The 26,092-nt window shown below is 33.7% G+C and overlaps 1 protein-coding gene across 12 annotated transcripts in view; it reads right to left on the reverse strand.

The window, feature by feature from the left end:
• Positions 1-26,092, reverse strand: part of TBL1X (transducin beta like 1 X-linked) — a 359,711-nt gene that overhangs the window by 25,961 nt on the left and 307,658 nt on the right. For all 12 annotated transcript variants that reach the window (XM_051984556.1, XM_051984558.1, XM_051984547.1 and 9 more), the window contains 6 exons: positions 23,406-23,670; positions 7,298-7,430; positions 6,216-6,357; positions 5,351-5,414; positions 5,138-5,235; positions 2,382-2,442 (listed from right to left, as the gene is read on the reverse strand). In XM_051984556.1, the coding sequence (XP_051840516.1) occupies positions 2,382-2,442; positions 5,138-5,235; positions 5,351-5,414; positions 6,216-6,357; positions 7,298-7,430; positions 23,406-23,670 (763 nt within the window). The remainder of the gene's footprint in view (positions 1-2,381; positions 2,443-5,137; positions 5,236-5,350; positions 5,415-6,215; positions 6,358-7,297; positions 7,431-23,405; positions 23,671-26,092) is intronic.

Below are 26,092 nucleotides of genomic sequence, written 5' to 3' on the forward strand. Positions count from 1 at the left end.
TTTACTTTCTATTTACTCTGGATGAAACTTCCATACATCTATTTTACTACATGCTGTTCTTTCCTTATTATAATATAAATCCTTGGAGAGAATTTTTCTTTAAATCTCTGACCCTTAGCAAAACGCTAGACTATAGTGAACACTTAATAAATGCTTTCTCACTAGTGACTGACTGATTACAGACCCTCTAAAATAATAGGCCTGATTGGGTAAAAGCAGTACTAATAAATGGGGCCTCCAATGCATTTGAAGCATTGCAAGAAGTCTCTCACAAACTCTTCAGAACAACAATGCATTTTCTAGCTTTTCCCTGAGGCAAATACCCTGTTGCCTTTGAAGTGATTTGTATTAGGTATCAAGGGTATTTCTTAGAAGTTGGTGTGAAATCATACACCCCAATTAGAATTCATTCAGCTCTCTCTGATAAGAGGCCAGAGCAAAACCTTCACAGTCAGGGCAAAAACCACTGGGAATGAATCAACTAAGACCTAAGGGCCTTGGAGAGACTTGGCAAGCCCCTTTTAATTCAGCTGTTTTTGAATTTATATTCTCTGCCCTACTGGGTCCAACTATGATTTAAGAGATCAAATGGGGAACTGTTTCATTGCTTCTTGGCTATAGTTCTTTATAAACTAGCTGATGGCACAGTGGATGGAGTGATGGCTTTGGGTATTTACCAATTCCAATTGCCTCAGTTCCTTCAATGATGTGAGGTATAATAATGGGACATCCCTTGCAGGGTTGTTGTGAGAATCAACTGAGATATTTGTTAAAAAGTGCCTGGTACATAGTAGATTTATACATAGTATAAACACCTATTCCATTCTTATCTCTGTCCTGATCCAGTCTATCTATTTAAAAAACAAAGTTCTGCCTATTTCTAAACTTGCCCATCACAGCAGTATAGATATATGAGAGATAATTTTCTCCAATCCCCTCCTTTTTACTAATGAGGAAACTCATTCTCTGATCAATTTCTTGTCCTTCACTCCTGAAAGCCCTAAGTGAGGGCCTTTGTTCTGAATTTGTTTTTATTCAGTCATTTAATCACATCTGACTCTTCATAACCCTTTTCAGGATTTTCTTGGCAAAGACATAACAATGGTTTACCATTTCTTTTTCCAGCTCATTTTTACAGATGAACAAATGGAGGCAAGTGAGATTAAATGATTTGCTGTATTTAAACTCAGATCTTTCTGAGTGGATCCAGGTTCGGTGCTCTAACTTAGCATGCCATTTAACTGCTCTCCATTATGAATAAGCAGGTTCAATAATTGTTTAACCCATTTCTTAATAATCAATTCCAACTCTTGCCTGACGAAAACAGATGGCATGGCAAGTAAGCTTCTGAAATTTGCTCATGGACTAACTCTTATTACATCATGGTCTACCAAACTCTCAAGTTTCTCTTTCTTCATCAAACAACTTCACAAAAATTCATCACCCAAAGACTGAAGCTTCTTTAATATCCCCACCCCATCCAAAAGAATTTGGTTTCTGGGCAGAAACCTAGTATGGATGTAAGTAAGCCCCACATGTGAATAATAATTTATTCTGTGGGATAAGTAAGAGACTGGAAATGTATTGTTCTGGGGATTCAATTATAGCATCCAAAGTAAGACTCCAATTAGAAGGACCTCCAAATGCATTTGGAGTGTGTGGTCTCGTTCTTAGGAATTATTTTGCATCCTGGACTGATTCTCTCAAACATCAAATTATCAAGGTTAGTCTCTAACATGTGTTTAACCTAATAAAATTATACTACAGTGATATTTGAAAATGCTCTTATTTGGGTATTTTATCATTTTAATTTATTAAGGACAGCAGCAAGTCCTTTGGGAAGAAAACCAAATTTTTTTAAGAATGCTATTTCCCTGAGGGAGAGCAAAGTGTACTGTCTTCTGTCATCTTTAAGACATTTTGTCCTAAGACAATTCTAAGGGAAGCTCTATCAACTCACTTCTTAGCTTATGGGTCACCCAACGAAACATGATAGCTTTAAAAAAAGGCTGAGGATGGGAACAAAATAAAAGTTAGGAATCTGGATAACTTAAATCCTTAAGACACCTGGATGACCCTATGTTGTTTCATGAAACTCAAAGATGATAATGAATGTGGTTCAGTGCAGATCAATGATAAATAATCCCTTTTTAGAACAACAGGGAGAATATCATATGCTTTTTATGTGGATGGCTGCTCCTTTGTCCACCTCAAGCAGGTGATGAACTGAGGGCATGCATGCTGCTCAGACAACCTTTAGAGCAAAATTTATTGATAAGACACAAATTTCAGTTCTTACTCCCCTTTTTACCTTGATGTTGACCTCTACTCTAAAGGTCATTTCTTAAAATTACTTTTGGGTACCAGAAAATGATAATTACCTGAGTGAAAAGGAAACTGTTGTTTTGCTTCTCCTGTATGGGCATCCCAAATTATTGTTGTCTGTGCTCCGGAAACAAAAGAAGAAGTTAATTATTTTGCTCCTTTCAAAGTTCCTTCTAGGAAAAAAAGAATGTCTGCTAAAAGCAAACAGTACATTTTGAATCATCTTCTTAGGTGAAAACTACAAATTTATATCTTGTTGCTTGGGAATAGAGGAGAAAAAAGCTAACGCCAAAATCCAACAATTTTTACTTGTCCTTCTGACCAGGTCAAAACAAAATGAAATGAAAAAAATTTTATTAGGTCACTCTTGAAGTGGACAATTCTGACATTCCCTATGACTGCAAATTTTTACTGCACACAGCAGCTGCATTATGCTATGGCTAATGAAAAGTGTCTGCGGAAAATTCTGCCAAAAAAACCAAACCAAAACAGTCAGAATTCTTGCTTTAAGGTATGGAAAACAGTATCAACTGCAGTCTATTCTTTCACTTAACAGGAGAAGCTAGGAAAGACTAATTGGAATTCTCTCTCGATTAACTGGAATTTTGATTTCTTAACATTTCCTCCTCAATCTCCCCATCACGTAACAAAACTGTTATTTAGCAAGAGTGTAGAAAAATTTCTGCTGATTGGTGACTGGAGAAAACATTCAGATAATTGTTTCAACTACAGTTTATAAATGTGGGGTCAGAATTGGACCAATTAACAAAGTTGTTTTTTTTTTTTCCACTGAAATAATATTCTTACATCTGGATATTCAGTTAGATAAATGTAAGTTAGGGCATATGGGAAAATTATTTAATCTCTTAGATCTTGACTTTTAATAAATTGAAATTTGCTAGTCAATGAATGCTTAAAGTTGAAAATAGATAAAAAAAACTTATTTTTGATTTAAATTTTCAAATTTCCTGAAAAGTACTGTTAGGATTTTGAGTCCTGGCTTAGTTGCCAAACTTTATAAAACAAAATTCACTAGGAAGGTCAACAGACTAGCTCCTGCAAACTGCATTTCTCCCCAGATAGATTTCTTTTCTGAATTATTACTACACCATTTATTAAATTACTGCTACTTTCCAATAAATTGTAACATTGTAATAAGTCTGCCAAAGTACATATTTATTTCCCCACAGTAACATACAGCAGAGATTTTATCTAATTATAATTTTACTAATGGGTCAATAATTTAATCAACAAGTAGAAAAACTTAGCTATTTTCATTTATTTCTCTGTAAGAAGGAGATGAATACAAAGCACAAAATATATTATTTTTGTTATACAATTCAGGAAAAATTTTGGTAAAATATTTGTGGTTTTAAAAAAGGTAAATTCTAATTTGGATATTTAAATTCATAAAGTCAAATTTAGAGGTATGTATTTGTATTAAGAATTAAGGAGAAAATGTTATTCAAACACTTAGGCTATAGAATAAGCATGTTACACTCACATAAAATTATTTTCTTTTTTTTGTGTTTTCATCTGTTTTAGTGTCCAGTTTCCTCCAAGGTAAGATGTGTCTATTTAAATATGCATTCTATATAACATTTACCAGTAGGGTAATTCATATATGGAAGAAAACTTAGTAAATATTGTTTGATGATAATAATAGCATTTCTAAAGGAGTCAATTTTGTTATGTATTTTTAAGTTTAAAAATGAAAAAGAAAATAGTAACTCAAGATGCTTTCCCAAAGGTTTAGAAATTATAATAATTAATCATACTTAGTAATTATCACAAATAATACATTGACAATAAATAATATTACATGCAATATGATTATAATATAATAAAATACATGGTGCATTATAATTATAATAATTATAATTAACAATTATCATAAATTTCTGGGTATACAAGTAAACAAAAGCATTACATATTTCTGATTATAGGTACAAGTATAGGTACAAAAATATGTTCAAACTCACTTGGTTTGCTTTTGGTACTTCTTTTCAAGAAGAGTCATGACTTGAGAGCAAATATGCCAAAAATGCATTGAAAAAGTACCTTTTCTATGAAACATATCTACTACTGACCTAATGGTACTGTACAAATATAGCAATTATATTTAGTGTCCACAACAACTCAATCTCAAATCTGACAAGTGGACCAAGGAGCCAGCATTTCTAAAAGTGTACGAATATCATGACACTGAGGCCGTTGCCATAAATCCTTCAATCCTGAAAATTGCCTTATAGCCACTGCAAGCCCTAGCTTTGGACTCATTATCTTTTTAATGAACAAATATGTAATTAACAAATCTTTCTAAGGGAAACAAAAGTTTAGGGAATAATAGCACAAATGTATGAGTGATTCTAATAAAATTTAAAATGACTATAACAGAGTTTGAGATCATGGATATAAAAGGAAACATAATTTTATTAAACTGGGGGGAGGAGAGGAGAAGATTAGATGTTGGTGGAAAAGCATTTTCTATTGTTAAAACAATCTACTGAGTAAAAGTTATGAGAGGTCCAATTCAGTTATTTTCACTCTCCTTTCAGGCGCTGTATACCTCAAGCTGGGAAGCTGTTCAAAATTCATCATATGGAATGCATTTATTCAAACTCTTAGGAGTAATCTAATCTCTTCTACTTGAAGAGATCAAGACCCATAAGAATAAATGTACCCCAACTCTTTTGATGTATTAGGGCAGGTAAAATGGGAAATTTTAGAATTCAAAGAAATCATTATATTGCCAAGAGTTCACAAATCAGGACACTCACTGATCAAAGGGTTACATTTTTCTAATACTCACTTTATCAACACCAGCACTCAAAATGTAATTCCCCTTTTTGTTCCATTTTAAAGCAAAGATGGGACCTTTATGTTGACCTAAGGTGCTTGCCAGGTTACCTGTTATATAAAAACAAAAAAATGCTGACTATTCAACATTGGTATGATCACCCAATCAAAATAAAGGATGTCCCACTATCTTTTACCTTAACAACATGACTATTATCCAACTTACCATCTTCTGTCCATATTCTTGCAAAACCATCATATGAACCTGTAGCCAACAGTGTTCCATCACTCTGGAGTGAAAAAAGAAAAGCAAAAATGATTTTAGGAAGGAAAAGGTAATGAGAATATGTCATATCAATCCTAATCCACATTTTAAAGTAAGAATTAAAATTAAGTGTTAAATCATCAAATCTGATTATTTTAGATGCTTTATGAAAATATAAGTCATACAGAAACATTGCTGAGCAATAAAAACGCATTAGTAGCATTCTAAATTTTATGCTACCTAAGATATGTATACTGTGTTTCTAATTAATGACTTCATTTAAAATAGGCAGTATAGTATGTTATAAAAACAACTCTTGACAACTTAAACAGATGTGATTATTCTTAGTCTCCAAGTAAAAACAATAATGTTACTATCGGATATAATTCATAGATTTGATGAATATGGAATTTATCATGAAATGGTGGAATTTGTGGGAAATAAACTTAAAAGCACCTGAGAGGGAAGGGCAATGAAAGAATATCAATACTCAAACAAGGAGAAAATCATAGAAAAACAGCATATGCCACCATACATAAGTCATAAACAAATATAGAATAAATCTGCTGCTAATGAAACATTATGTTTCCTCATTTAAATATAAAAATTTGATATCAATTTCAAAACCATTTGTTGTGGTTTGACCTGGGCCAAGCTGTCCCACAGGGAGCCTTACTTTCAGAACCATTAGATCAATTTTTAAAGTATAGAATCATATTGGAATCATATTGGGAAAGATGTGGATAATAAATTTTCGCCAATAATTGTTCAACTCTCTATAAAGACTGCTCTTTCAAGAGAGTTAAATGATCTTTATGGTACTTACATTCCAGTCCAATGAAGTTACATCTTTATTACTAGGGACATCATGTCCTCCTTCGCGTATACAATGCCTCAAAACTAGCTGGGTAGAACCACCATTACTGTTTTCATTAAGATTCCATATCCTTGCAGTTGAGTCTCCAGACCTAAAAAATGAAAATCCATTCATAATTATCTTCTGGCTTTGGTGAAAGGAATATTAGTGGATAGCATTCAACAATCCAATATATTTATAGTTGGTACTTTTTGAATTCTCACTATGCTAACCCTTACTCCTTTGATTCCTTTCCTTACATATACAAACCTAATTTTTATATACTAATTTTAAATGTTAGTCCTATACTTTTTTTTGAAGAAAATCTTGCCTCAAGTCAACTGCTGTGAGTCCATTCTGAGACTAAAGTATTCTGATTTTGGTCGATGATTCCCTTTTTTAGTGGGGAGCAGAAGTGAAAAGAACATGGAAGTATCACTGACAAAAGGGCTAGCTGAACTTTATGAAGTCTGATTATAACTCGCAGTAAATATGGTGATCTAGAGTCAGTCTCCCTGAACTTCAGCTTAACAGGTTCATATTGGTAGGAGTATTAATAAGTACATTACTGTCATATTGAGATACTTATTTGCCTACCTAAAGGCAGTTGTATAATAGAGATGTTAATGTTTAGAGTGTAGAAATCTTTGAAGAAAGCATAAAAAAAGTGAGGGTTCTAGAGGTGAATAATGATTTTCTATTCCTTCCTGGATAACAAGGTCTATTTTTTCTTTGTTTTGTAATTTTTTTCTCTTATAAAGAAGAAAAGAACTTTCCATTCTACACAGCACAGAGAACTTTCTGCTCTCCATCATATTGCCAGACATTTAAAAGACATCTGGAACTAGACAGAAGAGATTATGCTCCAGAAGTAAACACTTCCTAAAAGGAAATAGTTTGGATTTTAGTTTGTAAACCAAATGGCTTTGTAATAAGAGAACTATAGAGGCCTCTGAAATCAAAATACAGTTATCATACAATCTGGGCATCCCTTAAGTCTGCAGGGGATGCTGAAGTATGAGAGATATATATGGCTTTAGCTATGATCTTACCCAGATGCTAGGAGATCACTGACAGGATTCCAGGCACAAATGAACACTTCAGATTCATGGCCCCTAAGGACTGTTGCTTTGTTAGGTGGAATTTCCACATCACCATCAATTTCCATTGGTTTTGAATGATTATCTGTAGTAAAAGATGTAAAAAATACATGATTTAAAATAGTAACTTTGAAAATATAACCAAACTATTATGTTGTGGTTAGGGGTGCACCTAACATCAATACCCTGTTAGTTGAGGTTCAACATTGGGATGAACAGTTGACAAAAAATTGTCCTAACACAGCAATGATATTCAACAAAGATACAATGGCACTTCCTGTCAGTCCCCCTCTTTTATATCCATATGGAAATGCATTTGGTCATCAGGGCAGGTTATCATGTATAAGTGTTTAATCTTCAGACATCTACCATGTTGGAGGATTTTGACATCCCATGGACAGACTCTTTTATAATCTCAGGAGAACAGAAAAATGGCATTAAGTGAAGCTGGGGTGAATCAAATCCCTTCTTCTTTTCTTTTTCTTCTTTTTTCTTTTTTGCCTTCTAGATTAAATCAGTCTCTATTGTGGGGAAGTGGGGGAACCCTGGTTCTGTCATGTAAAATACTCCCACCAAGGCTCTACTAGAGCCCAGCTTGTTAAACTGAAGCCTGCAACCCCATATGAAATCTCATAATTGAATGTGGGGGTTGCAAAATTATGATTTATTATCATAATGTAAATATCTGATTTTTATATACCTATATATCCGGGGTCATGTAAAAATTTCTGGGGGAAAAAGATTTGAAATGCAGTGAAAAGAGGTTAAAATGTCCTGTTCTAGAGAACCTTTAATGATTTAAATGCTTTTCAGAGGCTTTATTGGATAATCCTCCTAGTACAGGCATTATTAAGGGGAAAAGAAAAAGGGAGGGAAATAGCTTCTCCTATTTCTCACAAAAAATGATTATAAAGAAAAAGAAAAAAATGTGTAGGAAGACAAAACCCAGAAATCTTAGCTCTTTTCACCCCCTTTCAGAAATACCAAGTCTTAGATCTCAACAATCTGGTCCACAGAGTAGGTATTGCCATATTTAATGGGCAGTTCACAATGCAAAATGTAGAGGCTGAACTAGTTAATGAGCTGGAGCAACATTAGAAATATCAGAGATATTTCTGATAATGAAGGCATGTGGTGATTATAATGTCAGACTTTTCTCCTATATTGCCTAGTTTTACTGAATTATTTCTTTTATAATAATAGCTTTTTATTTTTCAAAATACATGTAAAGATAGTTTTCAACATTCACCTTTGCAAAACCTTATCTTCCAAATTTTTCTCCCTCTCTTTCTCCCCTCTCCTAAACAGCAAGTAACCTGATATAGATTAAACATATATAATTCTTCTAAACATATTTCCACATTTATCATGCTGCGCAAGAAAAATCGGATCAAGGAAAAAAAACCAAGCAAACCAACAACAACAACAAGGTGGAAATACTATGCTATGATCCACACTGAATTTTTTAAATTTCTTTTTTTAAAGTAAGAAATGGATCCCTATAAATGCAGATATCAGTGTATAGATGATATAAAAACAGAAGATATATAAATTTTATTTTGTAAAGAAATAAATCTTTTTTCCTTTTCTTGGAGAAGTGGGGATCCAGAAGTGTGCAATATTACATATACACTTTCAGATTTGGTCACTGTATCGGTTGGTTTGGTTACCTTGTTATTTTTGTTATGATGATGAAAGGCTGGTTCACTGAGTGGGGGGAGAGACATAGGAAGGGAGGCACATATCCAAAAATTACTATGAGTTAACAAACAAAAGGCATCAACAAATCTCAACAGGAAAATCGATATGACAAAGTTTACCCAATTCTTGCTCTGACTTGAACTTCTTAAATTTATTTGGATTATATGGACTGTTGACAGAATGTTTCATTTAATTTGGTACAAAGCATCTATTCTGCCTGGTGGAAGGTTTTAAAAAGATTAATGAAAGGTTGTTTCGAGCTCTAATGGATTTTGTTGCTGGCTGTGATGAGGATATAGTTAACTTTGATTCTAGCAGAGTTAGAACACAGAATAACACCTTGATAAAGATTCAAGATCTGTCTTAAAGTCCCCAAAATTATATGTCTCTGCATCTCTTAACTGCTACACCTATCCACTATTTCTTAATGTGCACATTAAGATATCTGTATCTATAAGCATCCCTTGTGTCATCAGGAGATGAAAAGGTATTGATAATTTATGCCTTACAATGAACACTGAATTTTGGACAGCAGAAATATGAGTTGGAATCCTACTTCCAACACATATTTAACCTCTTTGAGTATGAATTTTCTCATCTAAAAATTGGGAATATCTGGAACATTTATGTGACAGTTTTATTCACTCATTTTAGACATGTTCCACTCTTCATGAGCCTATTTGGAGTGTTCTTGGCAGAAAATGTAGTGCTTTGACATTTCCTTCTCCAGCTCATTTTCCAGATGAGAAAACTAAAACAAACAATGTCAAGTGACTTGGTGCAGGTCACACATCTATAATAAGTGTCGTGAACCTGGATTTGAACTCTGGAAGATTAGTCTTCCTGCCTCCAGATCATGTAACTCTATTCACTGTGCTACCTGGCTGCCCTCAGGCTAATATACTATAGTAAAGCAAATCTAAACATAGTGTTAATTTAGCTAATCAGTTCTCTATAATTAACTAGTAGGATTATAAACCACTTTTAATAAAATAAATCCTAATCATATCCCATCTGAGTAAAATGAGACTGAACATGTTCACAATAGTACTTGAAGATGATGGATCTTGCTTCAATTGAGTTGATGTGATGATTCATATTCATTCTTCATTTATAGAAGCTTAAGGTGAAATGTCTAAATAAGGAGTTCTTTTGTCATGCTCTCTTTTGAATAGTCTTGTGAAATTTGTAGACACTTTCTTTGCAAAATGTTTTTGAAGTATATAAAACAACAGCAACAAAACCCAGCTAAGTTGAAATTCAGTTAGCAAAATATTTTTTAAAAGTTCATGAAACCTAGACTATGAATCCTCAGTGGTATTAAACTCAATAAGAAATGGGGGTCACTAAACCATAGATCATATAATGACTTAGAAAAACATACATATATATTTAAAAATTATTTTATTAAATATTTCCCAATTACATTTTAGTCTGGTTCAGAACACATTTGGGAGAATTAGGGCTCCATCAGTGGCCTGTAGATCATGTGTTTACATCCCTGGTCCAAATGACCTGCATATTTTAATAATCAATTAGTCAGTCAATCAATGACCCTATTACTTCCTGGGCACTATATTAGATGCCAGTGATACAAAACAAAAAATGAAAAAGTTACTGTCCTCAGGGAGGGCCAACATGTATACATATTGTATACTAAATTGTATATTAAAAATACAAGCTAATTTTTTAAGGAAGATATTTGCATCTATGGGAGGGCAGGAAAATCATAAGAGAAAATACTTCATCTTCAAAGAAGCCTAGAGATTCTAGAGGGAGAGGAAAGAAAGATTTTAGGAATGGGGCACAGAAAAAAAGAGATGTAAGTTTATCATGTGAGGAAAAGCAAGGAATAGCCATTGGTGTTTACTGGGCAAGGGAAGACCATGGTTGGAGCTTTAGAAATAGCAATTTGGCAGCTATGAAGCAGTGAAACCAATTAGAATGCGATTATAATAGTTAGATATGATATAAAAATGAGATGTGATAATCTAGGGAAATGGCTTTGCAAACAGAGAGATGGGATCAGATGCAAGAGATCTGTGGTTATGAGTATACATGGAATGACAGGAAAATATAGAACTGGAAGCCAAGTGAGGGTACAATTATGAGTCCCAATGCTAGGGCCAAATTAAAATCTAGGGTGTCAGGGCAAACTGGAAGGCATGGACACATTTCCAGTTCTAAGCAGATAGCTAAAGATTGGAATTCAACAGTCAAAATCAAGGGAAAATGTGGTTAAACTCTATCTATAAGCCCAAGATTGGTATCTAGAGCATCAATTTAGACATGGGCACACAGAAAAAATACAGTATTTGGGCAGGAAATAGAATGTATTGATAGCTAGAGGTCCACGCTATATAAGAGAAGAATTCAAACGGATGAGTACTGATCAGGAGTTGAGGTTCAGGCTAGGAATGAGGAAACAGAAAATTGAATTTACACTAGGAATCTCACTAGGTTTCAGCAAGAAATCTCAGGGATTTCATTGTTGATTTCAGAACATGAGCACTTATCCTTCAGATATAATTTTAAGTAGCTTCTGCTGAGCAAGTCGGGCTTTGCAGATATTGGCTACCTCAGCAGAAGGCTAGGGTTCCTTGACAACCTGCAGAGTTTTATTTGCATTCTACTTTTATCATTTATTGTTTGCATCATGACTGACAAGAATATTGTGATAATAACAATGAAGTCTAGTCCAGTGATTCTCAAAGTGTGATCCAGGGACCACTAAGGGTTTCTGTTAAGGGGATCGTTGAGATGAAATTTATTTTTGTAATAATGCTAAAGCAGCTAGGTGGCACAGTGTATGGAAGACTGGGTTTAGAATCACAAAGACTCATTTTCCCAAGTTCAAATCTGGCCTCAGACACTAGCTGTGTCTAGAGATTTATCCCTGTTTTCCTCAGTTCCTCAGCTGTAAAATGGGCTGAAGAAGGAAATGGCAAACCATTCCAGTAACTGCAAGAAAACCTCAAAAGGGGTCAAACATGACCAATACTTTAACAACAATACTAAGATGTTTTAATTTCTGACACTGAAGTAATGACAGATATGTAACTTATATAAACAAAAATTCTGTAGGGAATCTTCGATTTTTAGGAGTACAAAAATTTCCTGAGACCAAAAAGTTTGAGAAATGCTGATACAGCAGTTCCCCTAGAAGACCACAATCTTATTTTTATAGATAGTTCTATGGTTAGATTGAGATTAAATAAGTTGCCTAAAGTTTCACAGGTATTAATTTGCAGACCTGGAATTATTCAAACTAAGGGTCACTGATTTCTAATCTCCATTGTTCTTAACATATTGATCTAATACATACTGTTGTATTTAGAATATACTGCTAGTACATACTGATATATAATTACATATATCTCCTGAATCCTGGTATGACACCATCAGTATGTCAGTTTAGATTTGAACAGCAGCCATGATATATTTCTGTTATTTGATAAGAAAGATGTCACAAGAAAGCAAAATTGATATCTCACATATTAAATGAGCATTCTTATATCATTTGAGGATTGATGATTTTTTCCTTTAACTTTTTTGCAATGATAAACTTAACTATTAAGAAAAAGAAGAAACCAAATGTTCATGAAGAACTAGGGTGTAAAAACTTTATCCCAATTTTATCCCCAAATAAGGCAGAACAAACCAACAATCTAACAGTCATCTAAGAATTCAAAGAAAATGCTTTTGTTCTGGGTCCACACAGGCCAGACTAAAATCAGCCATTTTTGGCCTAGTTTTCCTTACTTCCTTCTTGATTTCTGTTTATAGAGTTGCAGTTAGTGTGCATGTAATTCTGTTTCTGCTGACTTCATTCTGTTTGATGACTTTTCTGTGTTTTGTTATCCTTACAACACACTCTGAATCTTCCTCTAGGAGCCAGCTGAATCAGTTATTTATGTTATCCAAATTCTTGTGAATTTTCCTTTTTTTCCCCCTCCATTAGTCTTTACATTCTTTACAAAATATATTTTATTTTAAATTTATGGGGTCAAATAAGCATTTTAATAATAGTTATGAAAATAGTGTATATTTTTTAAAAGACCACATGAAACTGCAAATCTATTATGTACAACTTACTATTCCATTTAAATATATAAAAAAGTTATCATCCAAGAGATCTATTCATCCCCAGAGAGAAGAGGACTGTGGGAACTGAATGAGGATTACAACATCACATTCTCACTCTATTTGATGTTCACTTGCATTTTGTTTTCTTACTCATTTTCTTTCCTTTTTGATCTGATTTTTCTTGTGCAGCAAGAGAATGGTATAAATAGGTTTACACATACTGGATTCAACATGTATAACATATATTGGATTACTTGCTATGTAGGGGCGGGGTTGGGGGGAAGAAGGGGAAAATCTAAAACACAAGGCTATGCAAAGATCAATGTTGAAAAATTATCTGTGCAAAAAATAGTTATCACCCCATCAGTCTTAGAATGATAGGATTTCCTTGTTTGAAGAGAATTTAGCCATGATATAGAACAAACTATTTTTTTTAAGGTAAACAACGTGATATAGAATAATAAAGTATCTTGCTGATTATCAATCACATGCTTGATGGGAGGCAGAATCTATATTTAAAACTGACTTCTAATCTTCCTTAGAGTGGACACCAACATGTTGCCATTGGTGACACAATACCACCACCATCAGTTAGGGAGATCAGACTAATGTCTTGTCCAATCAGCCTAATTCAAAGAAGTCCATTGGGAAGCTGTAAGGCAAGTGACTGCTTGAATTTCATTTCTCTGCAAAGATAAGATCCTTTTAGGAAGGCTCTTCTCTGGGAGCTGTCCATCAGGAATCACAATGTTTCTAATGTCAACACTCTCTATTTGGAAAGCTTCAGTTCAAACAATCCTGTTCTTTCTGAATAGCTGCTGTCCCCATTGTTTTGTGATGTCTTGATGGATGTTCTAGGACACAACAATTATTATCTGTTTTGGGAACTTCTACATCATTTTCTCAACAAAAGAAGAACCTAGTAGGCATTTTTTGGGAGGCAATATTTAGGGCACTTAAAAAAACAAAACAAACAACAAAAGACCAAAAAACTCTACATAATTTGCCAGGGACTAAGACTGTATTTCTTGGGAAGACTAGATTTAAGAAAGAAAGGCCTACAAATAATTCTAGCCTCTGCAAAAGGATCCAGAAAATTAAACCAAAGGATAATTTGTGAAACAAACTTCTAGGTGCTTTCAGGAGCACCTTAATTTAAAGCCTTTGAAAATCAGTGATAATGTTTAACATATATTGGATTACTTGCCATCTAGGAGAGGAAGTGGAAGGGGAGAAAAATTTGAAACACAAGGTTTTGCAAGGGTGAAGGCTGAAAAATTATCGATGCATGTATTTTGAAAATAAAAAGCTTTAATTTTTTAAAAAAGAAAATCAGTGATATATTTTAATGTTAAGGACCTAAACTTTCTTTGATGTGAAACTTCTCTGCCATCTCTTAGACACAAATCGCACTCTATCTATCACTAGCAGCAGGGAGTAGATCCATGGATAGAGTATGGGATTTAAGAGTTAAGAAAATCCAAGTTTAAATTGTGCCTCAAATACTCATATATATGACTCTGGACAAGTAAATCTCTTAGTATTTCCTCTTCTGTTTAATGGGGAAAATAACACCACCTACTTTGGAGTATTGTTGTAACATATATAAAGTGTTTTACAAACCTTAAATTACTATATAAATGCTCTTTATATAATTTACAGTCTTAAAAGAGTTGTCTGAGATTTATAGAGATTAAGTGGTTTACCCAGCACCATACACTTAATAAAAGTCAAGAGCAGGAGGTCAACCTGGCTTCAAGTCAGAAACTTTATCCACCATGACATCCTGCCTCCTTGACATAAAAAGGGAATCAGAAATCTAATAATAGTTTCCAGTTAACGAATAATTTTAAATCAGTTTCCATATCACCTGTAATTAATAACACCACTGTTATCAAAGGAGATTTTCTCAAAGGCTTTTTTTTTGGGAGGGGTAGGGGTGTCTGTGAAGTGGATTGGTTAAGTGACTTGCCTAGATTCACCAACTAGTATCAAATATCTGAGGCTGGATTTCTATCCACTTTGCCACCTTGCTATCCTCTCTAAGGTTTTCAAAACAATGTTTTGCCCTTTTCCTCGGTGTAATTTAATATTTTGCAGACTTTAATTAGATTAAATATCACTCATTTGTATTTAGACATAAAAATCTTCAATGTACACCGATAGGAATTGCTTTTTCCTGAAGATGAAGAGAACAATCGAGATGTCTCTCTTGTGGTGACATGGAATACCTTGGAGGAAGGAATTCATGTTATCCTATCTCATCTGTGCTCTGATTGCTACATAGAAGTCTTTTCATTACTCTTCATGCATTCCTTCCCAGCAGCTGTTCTAAACCATCTCCTCTCTTCTTAAACCCTCAGAACACCCTGCCTACTTCCTTTTCTCAGCAGAGGCCCCTAATTCTTTGCTGAGAAATCTGGAGCCATATCCCATGAAACCCCCTTTTCTCTGCTTCACATCTTCCCACCTCATTCAGTCCACCCCTTTGTCTCTGAGGAGAGAGTGACTCTTTTTCTTTTCCAGATCACTGGCTCTCCTAGCTTTCTGGTCCTCTTCAAAATGATCACTACTCATGACATCTTTGATCTTTCACTATTTTTCACCTCCTTCTACCCTTTTACATACTCATATCTAGCCCATTATAATAAAAAATCCCTTCATTTGATTTATCTTCTTTCCCCCAGATTTCCCCCCGCACTTTTTTATAGCATTTTATTTTTCCAAATATTTCCCCAAATTTCCAAATATCCAGTAATAGTTTTCAAGATTATTTTGCCAAGCCTTGTCTTTCAAATTTTTTTTCCTTCTCTTTCTCCCTCTCCCCTCCCTAAGACAACAAGCATAAGCATATATATATATATTATATATAGCAACAAGCAATCTGATATAGGTTAAACATGTGACACTCTTCTAAACATATTTCCATATCTGTCATATGTTGTGCAAGAAAAACCAAATTACAAGGGAAAGAACCACATAGTTCCCAGCTTTCTTAAACAATGGACTGTGACTCTATATGGAGTCTCATAACTGAATATGAGGGAGGTCATGAAATTATGATTTATGATCAGCAAATGTTTGATTTGTGTTCCTACTTTATATACCTATATCTTGGGCAAAAAGGGGTTGCTAGTAGAAAAAGTTTAAAAGAGGGGGTCATAAAATTATGAGATTTATGATTTATATATCTATTTTATCTTGGGCAAAAAAGGATTGCAATTAGAAAAAGTTAAAAAAGTTCTGGCACAACTGAATGTCTAGGAAAAACGTCTATATTTTTCACTTTCATTTCCTTACTATTCTCAACTCTTTGTCCCCAGTCACTTCTTAATCCCTCATAAACTGGCTCCTAACTCCAACACTTGACTAAAATTGCTCTTTCCATGGGTAGTTATCAGTCATATCTTAACCGTTAAATATGATGATGGTCTTTTTTTAAACTGTTATTTATCTCTCCACTATTTTTTATATTGTTGACTGCCATCAGTTTCCTCATCTATTGGATCAGATAATGTCTGAGATCTTTTCTGGCTCCCAAATCTATGGCCCTACAATGACTGGCATTCCATAAAATCAGCATATTATCTCCATGCCTTTTCATGGGTCACTCTTAAGTCTGAAATGAAATCTTTTTTTATCTTTGCCACTCAGAGCTCCAATAATTCAAGGTTCCATTCAAGTGCTTCCTATGTAAAACCTTCTTTCAGAACCTTGCAGGGTAACTTTTAAAATTATATTGGATTTAATTATGTTTGTATGAGCAGGATCCTTCTAAAAGACCTTAAGAGTCCTTAAGATCTGGAGTTGGCTCCAAACACATTGCCTTACTTTAGAGTAGGCACTTAAAAAAGCTTTTCTTTTAACACATACACACACACACACACACACACACACACACACAGCCACTTAGGAAGAAAAAATTCATTTTATAAAGGTTGGTAACTAAAAGAATATACTATCATACAGATTCAGACACACTTTCCTCTTTTATTTTTACCTCTTTCTAAACATCAATTAAATTATATCTATATATATATCTAAATATATCAAATTATATATATATATATATATGTATGTCACTATTTCTCTGTGTGGTGTCTGTAGAAATGACTATTATTAAGTTTCCTTAATTTTACCCTAAACACAGACTCTTCCAAACCAGGCTATAATGAGCTATGTTTACTATTTGCAATAAATTCCCGATTTGATCTGTGAGTCAAAAAAATGTTTTCTCTGAATTTATATACATGTACTTGCTGCATTTTGGTCAAGCTGTTACAGGGTGGGGCTGCAGGCAGCATCCTAATCCCAGACAGCTGTCAAGTATTACATACCATGGGGCCATAGGGATAAGGGCTATGGTGTCTGAATGGACCAGGGGTCCTCAAACTACGGCCCATGGGCCAGATGTGGCAGCTGAGGACATTTATTCCCCTCACCCAGGGCTATGAAATTTCTTTATTTAAAGGCCCACAAAACAAAGTTTTTGTTTTTACTATAGTCTGGCGCTCCAACAGTCTGAGGGACAGTGAACTGGCCCCCTATTTAAAAAGTTTGAGGACCCTGTGAGCCACCAATGCAGTAATCAATTCAATTATACAGTTCTGTTGACAGCTGTACAGCTGGACTGAGGAACACAATCTTCAAACAAGCCACACAGTTGTCATATAAGTAGGATAAGCAGACATGTAGACACATTCAAACAAACCCATCCACACCCTCTGAACCAGATCTAGAAAGAGGAAATCCACTGAAATGATAGGTTTCACTAAGCTGTTGACTGAGACCATCCAAGATAAAGAATTGAGATGGGATTTGTGGTTATCACAAATGAAATTTTTGGATTTAGGGCAAAAATTATTGATTTCATTAATCAGTTAAATGAAATTCTTAGGTTGATTAACTTTTTTTTTTTAAACTGTGAGATATGAGGAAAGGTAGATTTAAATTTCAGAGACCACATTAAACTAGAAGCTATGAAGTTCTGAAATAAGAATTAAGAAAAATAAGATATATTCACAGGCTCTGATAACTACAATGAATCTTGTTACTAGAAGGAAACAATGGTATTGGGAACTAGTGAATCTTTATTGAGGGGGAAACTACAGGATGTAGACCTAACAAAGAATAATAAATTTAGAGCTTAAAAGACATTAAATCCAAATCCCTTATTTTATAGATGAGAAAGTTCTAAGTGACTTGCCCATAATTAAATATGCCTTTCTGAAGGGAGGGTCAGAGATGACTACCTTAGTCCCATCTTTTAAAAAAAAATTAGGTTAAACCTTTTTTAATTAATAAAAATCTTTTCTCTCTTATCTCATCCCATCATTGGGGAAAAAAGAAAGAAAAATAAAACCCTTATAACATTTATGCATAACTTGAGAGAAAAATATTTCTCATGCGTCAAGTTAAAAAAAATATATGTCTTATTTTGAATTATGAGTCTATCACTTATCTATCAAGAGATGGGCTGATACAAAAAACCATTGGTCTTTTGAATTATTGTTGATTGTTATTTTGATCAAAGTTATCAAGTCTTTCAAAATTGTCTTTATATTGTCATTATATGTAAATTGTTCTCCTGGTTCTGCTCAATTCACTTTGAATCAGTTTACACATTTTTTCTGAAACCATCCCTTTCATCATTTCTTACATTTATATACCTTAATCTTTCTAATCATTCCTCACAGTTGATGAGCAACCCCTAGGCTTCTAGTTCTTTGCCACTACAAAAAGATATTGCAAAATATTCTCTTTACATATCAGTCCTTTTCCTACTCCTTTTATCTGTCCTCCACATAGTTGCCAGAATGATATTCTTAGTCAGGTTTGACAAGGTTCAGTCCCTTACTTAACAGGGATTGAATAGTATCTCTAGGATCAAATAGAAACTTTTCTGTGTTCAAAAGCTCTTCATAACCTGGTCCTAAATTATCTTTCTAGCTTGATTATATTGTATTCCCCTTCATGTATGCTATGGTTCAGTCAAACAGGACTTCTCATGACTTCTGATACATAATTCTCCAACTTAAATCTCTAACTAATTTTGGAAATGGACTGCCTCTCAGAACTCCTAATATCCTTCAAGGAACAATTCAATGAGAGGCCTCCACCCTTTTACTACTTTGGTACTACATAGTTACAGAGGATTCCAACAGTCAATGTCTTATTAGCTTAAAACTACACTGAGCCTTTTGGTAAATCCTATACAATTATTCCTTCCACCTTATGATTTTCCCATCACAGATGCAATAGTCCATGATTCAGCACAAAAAATTGAATGGGAATTTTGGGGTTTTGTGGAAGCCACAGATGATGCCTCAAGGCTAGTAGACATCATAGAGAAAGTTTAGAAATTCATAAATTCATAAAAACTATATATAGTATTGTATAATATCAACACATTTTATCTTTTAATACCATAATAATTCAGACTGCTTATCTGGTACAAAGGGAGGGCCAAACAATTTTATGAGATTTTCCAGATTCTAGGGGCGCTGTGCTATATAGAAAAGATAAATGTGTTTTATATGTTTGACTTTCCCAGCAGAATGCAAACTCCTGCTGTCATGGAATGCTTTGTTTTTGTTGGGCAGCTAGGGAATACAGTGCTAGATCTGGAATCAGGAACACCTGTGTTTAAATCTAGCCTTAGCCACTTACTAGCTAATAGTAGGCAAGTCCTTTTATTTCTGTCTGCCTCATTTTTTTCCTTTGTAGAATGGAGATCATAATAGCATCTCTCTCTCTCTCTCTCTTTTTTTTTTTTTCAAATTCAATTCAACTCATTTATTTAAAAGCCTATTGTGTACAAGATATCATATGAGACATCAGGGATACAAAGCAAAAATAAGTCTAGTTGTCAGACCGGCAAGTCCTGCTACCTGTCTTCTTATTTTTTTTTTTAATTAACACTTTTTATTTTCAAAACATATAATAGCATCTATCTCAAAAAATTATTGTGAGGAGAAAATAACTGTAAAATGCTTTATATAATACCTGGCACATAGTAAGTGCTATATAAATGTCAACTATTAATTGTATTAGCATCATCACCTCACAGGAATAAATAAGAAAATGATTACAAAGTCCTTAGCACAGTTCCTGGCACATTTACTGTTATTATTACCTAGCATAGTACCTAACCCATAACTGGTACTTAAATGCTCACTGAGTGATTAATTGTGTATCAAGATAATAAACCTGTAAGGAAATTCACAAATCTTAGAATTAAAGAAAAATTGAGAAACTTTTTGGATGAGGAAAAAAAGGACAGATATGAATGTGTTAAAATACTGCTGTTAGGTAGAGGTGATGAAAATTGAGAATGCTTTTCTAATACAGATAAAAAAGTTTGCAATCAAGAAAGACAGAATGATGATAAGGACTTGAAACCTCTGTGTGTATTGATATATATGTATTTATTTGCACATATATATTAACAAACATACATATATACAAACATATCTGTTGCTAAGTCAATTTTTGCTAAGATCATCTGATTAATGATGAACCTGTTTGGCTGGTAATCTTATTGGTATATTAAGCTTAAAGGAAACTGAAAGGAACTCAAGAAAATCAGTCCAAATCTGGCCACAGACATTAGTAGCTGGGTGACCCTGGGCAAATAAAAGACCCTGCTTCCCTTAGTTTCCTCTTCAATAAAAGGAGCTAGAGAAGGATATCACAAATTACTCCAGCATCTTTGCCAAGAAGATCCCAAATGGGATCATGAAGAATCGACACGAATGAAAAATAATTCTGTAACAACAGATTTGTCAATAAAGTGTCAGAAAGACTTACAAATAAGCTGAGGTTTACCAAAAATGCTAAGCATGTCACAAACGGATTTTAAAAATTCTATTTAATATTTTTCTAGAAAAAGAATATTAAAGTGTTAGTCCTACACTACAGACCAGATGGGAGAATATTAGCAGGTGACAGAGAAGAAGTTGAATCACCAAACTCTAATTTTGTTTCTTTCTCTATCAACAAGAATGGTCTTCAGATGACATAGGGCATAACAAACTTAGTTAAGGAGGAATTGAAGCATCCAGACAGATGGTAAGAGAACATTTTGAGGCTTTTACGCAGCAGATTCAAGTCTCTGGATCCAGATGAATCAACTATTAAAACAGCTTGCTGTTTTTGTTGTTTTTGTTTTTTCATTTAGTTGGTTTTTTGAAATATACAAAAGATAGAGAAAGTGACAACAGGGGAAAAGATGGATTTTGGAAAAATTTTAATTATTAAGCAAATAAATGAAACAATGATCACATGTCATAGTGATAGTACTTTATGCCTACCTAACAAGGTGTTTCCTTCACAATAAACTTTTGAGATAGGTTGTTTCTTTATTATTGCCATCTTAGATGACAAACTTGAGAGAGTTCAGAGAGACTGACTTGCGCTATCATATAACATATATGGGTTGTGTGCTTTTTTTTAGGCAATTGGGTTTAAGTGACTTGATAGTCAGTGTTCTCAAGGAATTCACAACCTAATAAAAGAGACACTATATACAAACAAAATACATTTTGAATAGAGTGGAGATAATCTCAGCAGGAAGGCACTAATATAATTACTCGGACAAAGATACAGAAGTTACCCTTTCCAAATGTGGAGGTGTCACCAAGGTGATGGATAGCAAACATGGATGAAAGATTCAAAAAGATATGATAGGAACAAACTCAGAGAATTAAGTATAATATCTATAACATAAATCCTTGTACTTAGGATAATAACATCAGTTATAAGTATAATATGGAGAAAAGCGTTTATAAGAATAGTTCTTCTGGAAAAGACCAAGGGGTTTTAGTTGCCTACAATGTGAATCAACAGTGCAATACCACTGTCAAAATTAGAAAGAAAATAATTCTGCCATATTCTGCACTAGTCAGAATACATCATGAGCAATGTTTTAGTTCTGGGTACCACATTAAGAGGGACAGTGAAAATGTTGATAAGGTTGATCAAGACCTGGAGTACTGAACCCAGAAAAAAGAAGATTTAGATCCTTTAAACACCCAAAAAGTTAATTATTGGGAAAAGCAAATAAACTTTTTTTGTGTTGTTTCAGCAGACCAAAATGGGTGGAAGTTATAGGGAAGTAGATTTGGGCTGAATAAAGGAATGATTTTTTTTGGGGGGGTATAAAATTGGAATTCTTAGATACTCAACTCCCCCTTCACTAATTATGTCTGAACAGAAGCGGGATATCATAAAAGATATTAAAAGACTAGCTGTGAATTTAGACCAAATGACCTAATCTCTGTTAATTGTTTCCTAAAATCCTGCTAAAATGCTTCATTGTGATGGTGAAATGACTCTGGGTTTTGAAGGCTAAGCTATCAAAGTACAATTTCTGACTCTTATTCTAAGACTACAAATGCTTTGGATATAGTTCTAATATCTATTGTCAGAGTACCAGGCTGGTCAAATCTGGAGAGATGAATAATAGTGATAATAATAATGATTGTAAAGTAATTTACATATCTGATCCCCAGATAACCCTTAGGAATAGGTGCTCTTATTGATGGAAAAACAGAGGCCCAGTGACAAGTGACTTGCTCAGGATGACACAGCTCATATGTGCCTCAACTCAAAGTTCACCATTTTATCAGCTGATGCAAAGTGTGTGGACTCTGGAATTAGAGAAACCAAATCCAGATTTAGATTCAGCCAGTTAACTAGCCAGGCAAGTTATTGTTCAGTTTCTTTCTGTAAAATGAGGGGACTTGAACTAGTAGGTAGCAATGAAGATTTCTTCCAGATATAGGATGTAAGATCCTATGATTTTGTGAAGACCGAATGAAGTAATATTTTTTAAAAGCTTAGTATATTGGGTTGGCACATGTGGAGTCCTTAATAAGTATCTCACTTAATAAATATTTATTAAGTCTCTTTTTTCTCCTGTTCCCTTTCCCTCCTTCTCCGTCTTTATTTCTCTCTTCTCCCCCCATTTCCTTTCTCCTTTTCTTCCTCCCTTCCCCTCTTTCTTCTTTCACTTCTTTTTTCCTCCTTCCTTTTTCCCCCCTTTTGTTCTTCTTTTTCTTCTTTTCGTCCTTCTATCTATCTACTAAAATCTAAACTGGTAAAGAAAATATTCCTACTAAAGGACATCTCAGAACTTTTGAGTAGGCGCTACAACAGAGTGGAGCTCGAAGGTGTAGAGCTTTTAAAAAAACAGGTGAATTCTAAGAACGAACTTTTTCAACTTTGGCACTTTCCTTCCCATTGGAGAGAGAAAACGCAGGTCGCCACTTACTTATTGCATGTGCCCCGTTCTCTTCCCCATTCACAGTGGCTTCTCCATTCTTTGGTGGGTTCTGCTGGGAGACGGCTGCTGGGGTGGCGGCGGCCGCGGCGGCGGTGGCGGCGGCAGCTGCTGCGGCGGCGGCTGCTGCTGCATTGGCTTGCTGCTGAGCTAGTTTTTCTCGGAATGCCTGCTGTCGGGTCTGTACAACATCAGGCATCACGGCATCTATTAGCGATAGGGACTCTATGGGGCGACCATCAAAGACTGTACCATCCTGGAAGAGAAAGCCACGCTGGCGGTTAGCAGGCTCTTTCCTAGAGAGAGGGGCGATTCTTTCGGAAAGGTCAGTCCAGGGCAATCTCCAGTGGACATGATGCGGCAATCCCAGGGCCGTAGGATCACGGGCTTTGAGAAGAAAGGACTGCAACGGCCAGTTCGTCTCACCCCTTCACTTTATAGGCAAGGATACTGGCCACTAGTCATACAGAAGGTACGCGTCTAAGAGAGGGGTTAAGTCAGGTCCTTTAATTCCAAAGTTAGGACTTTATCTTCAGTCAATAAGCATTTGTTAGGAATATTCTCTGCGTCAGGCACTGGACAAATGCTTACAAAAATGAAATTGCTCCTTTCCTCAGTAACTGACGGCACATATAAATAAGCAAAACTGCTATTTACACACTACATGCATTATCCTAATAATTAGTGCATTCTACTACACACACGCTATTTACATTATGAAGGTATTATGAGGCATATCGTATGTAGAGGTATTCTTTAGATGCATGTCATACTATATATACACCCTATGCATCATTATGTAATTAGCAGCATTGTTTACATATGCAAATAATACATGTGCAAATACTACACATGCATATTAATGCATGTAGTAGAAATGCAATGGTACTACTTGTGTAAAGGCACATAATATATATATTATAATCATGTATATAATGTATGTAGTAAATCAGTAGTGTTATTGCTTATAATATGTGCGATATTATGTACCAAATGATTTACTATTCTATATGTAATATCATTGTGTCTATATATAAGAATATATTATATGTATATAATAATGCATGTAGTAAATTATATAGAAGTATTGCTTATATATGCATGTTATAATTATTACATTATAATTATTGCTTATGTGTGCTATATTACATACCACATGAATTATTATTCTGTAGGTAGTATATTGTGTCTGTATATAATAAATATATATTATATGTATATAAGGATGCATGTAGTAAATTACGTACAAGTATTGCTTATATATGCATGTTATAATTATTACATGATAATTATTGCTTATAATGTGTGCTGTATTACCACATGAATTATTCTGTAGGTTGTATTGCGTCTGTATGTAATAAATATATATTATATGTATATAAGGATGCATGTAGTAAATTATGTAGAGCATTGCTTATATATGCATGTTATAATTATTGAATCATAATTATTGCTTATAATATCTGCTGTATTACATACCACGAGTGTTATTATTCTATATTTGGTAGTACTGTGTGTGACTGTATTGTGTGTCTGTATATAACAAATATATATTATATGTATATAAGGATGCATGTAGTAAATTATGTAGAAGTATTGCTTATATATGCATGTTATAATGATTAAATCATAATTATTGCTTATAATGTCTGCTGTATTATATACCACAAGTGTTATTATTCTATATATAGTAGAATTGTGTGTGACAGTATTGTGTCTTTACATAACAAGTATATATTATATGTATTTTATATAATAATATATATAGTGTGCATATAACAAATATATATTATATGATTATAATAATGCACACAGTAAATTATATAGAAGTATTGCTTATATATGCATGTTATAATTATTAAATCATGACTATTGCTTATAATGTGTGCTATGTTACATATCACATGAATTATTACTCTGTATATAGAATACACTGTGTGTCTGTAACAAGTACATGTTATATGTATATAATAATGAATGTAGTGTGTTTATATATAATAAGTCTGTATTATATGTATATAATGATACATGTAAATTATAGAAGTATTGCTTATATATGCATGGGCTATAATTATTAAATCATACTTATTGCTTAAAATGTCTGCTGTATTACATACCCCAAATATTATTATTCTGTATATAGTAGCATTGTGTATATCTATATTGTGTATGTCTGTTCATAACAAATATATTATATATATTATATATATATAATGCTTATAGTATGTGTATATAACAAGTATATTTGATATGTATATAATAATGCATGTAATTATGTAGAAATACTGTTTATATATGCCCATGTTATATTCATGATTTAATAATTTAATTTTATTATGCTACATAATATAATACACATTATATAATATGCTTATTATATATAAAATATATAATATAATTAATAATTATATAATAATGTATGTAGTGAATATGTAGTAGTATTACTTATATGTGTATGTTGTTCAGCATAATGCATGCCTGTGTATATATCATATGTAACAGGTATAGAGGAGTACTGCTTAATATGTACATATCTGTATAGATAATAATACAAGTGGTATGCATGTAAATGCATGCAAATGATTATACATGTATATTGTACTATACACAACATATACTGCATTTTGTATAATATGTAACATATATTGTACACTGTACTTTATAAAATTATAATACTA

Source organism: Antechinus flavipes, chromosome 3 (genome assembly GCF_016432865.1).
Source record: "Antechinus flavipes isolate AdamAnt ecotype Samford, QLD, Australia chromosome 3, AdamAnt_v2, whole genome shotgun sequence".
In the NCBI taxonomy this organism is placed as follows: domain Eukaryota; kingdom Metazoa; phylum Chordata; class Mammalia; order Dasyuromorphia; family Dasyuridae; genus Antechinus; species Antechinus flavipes.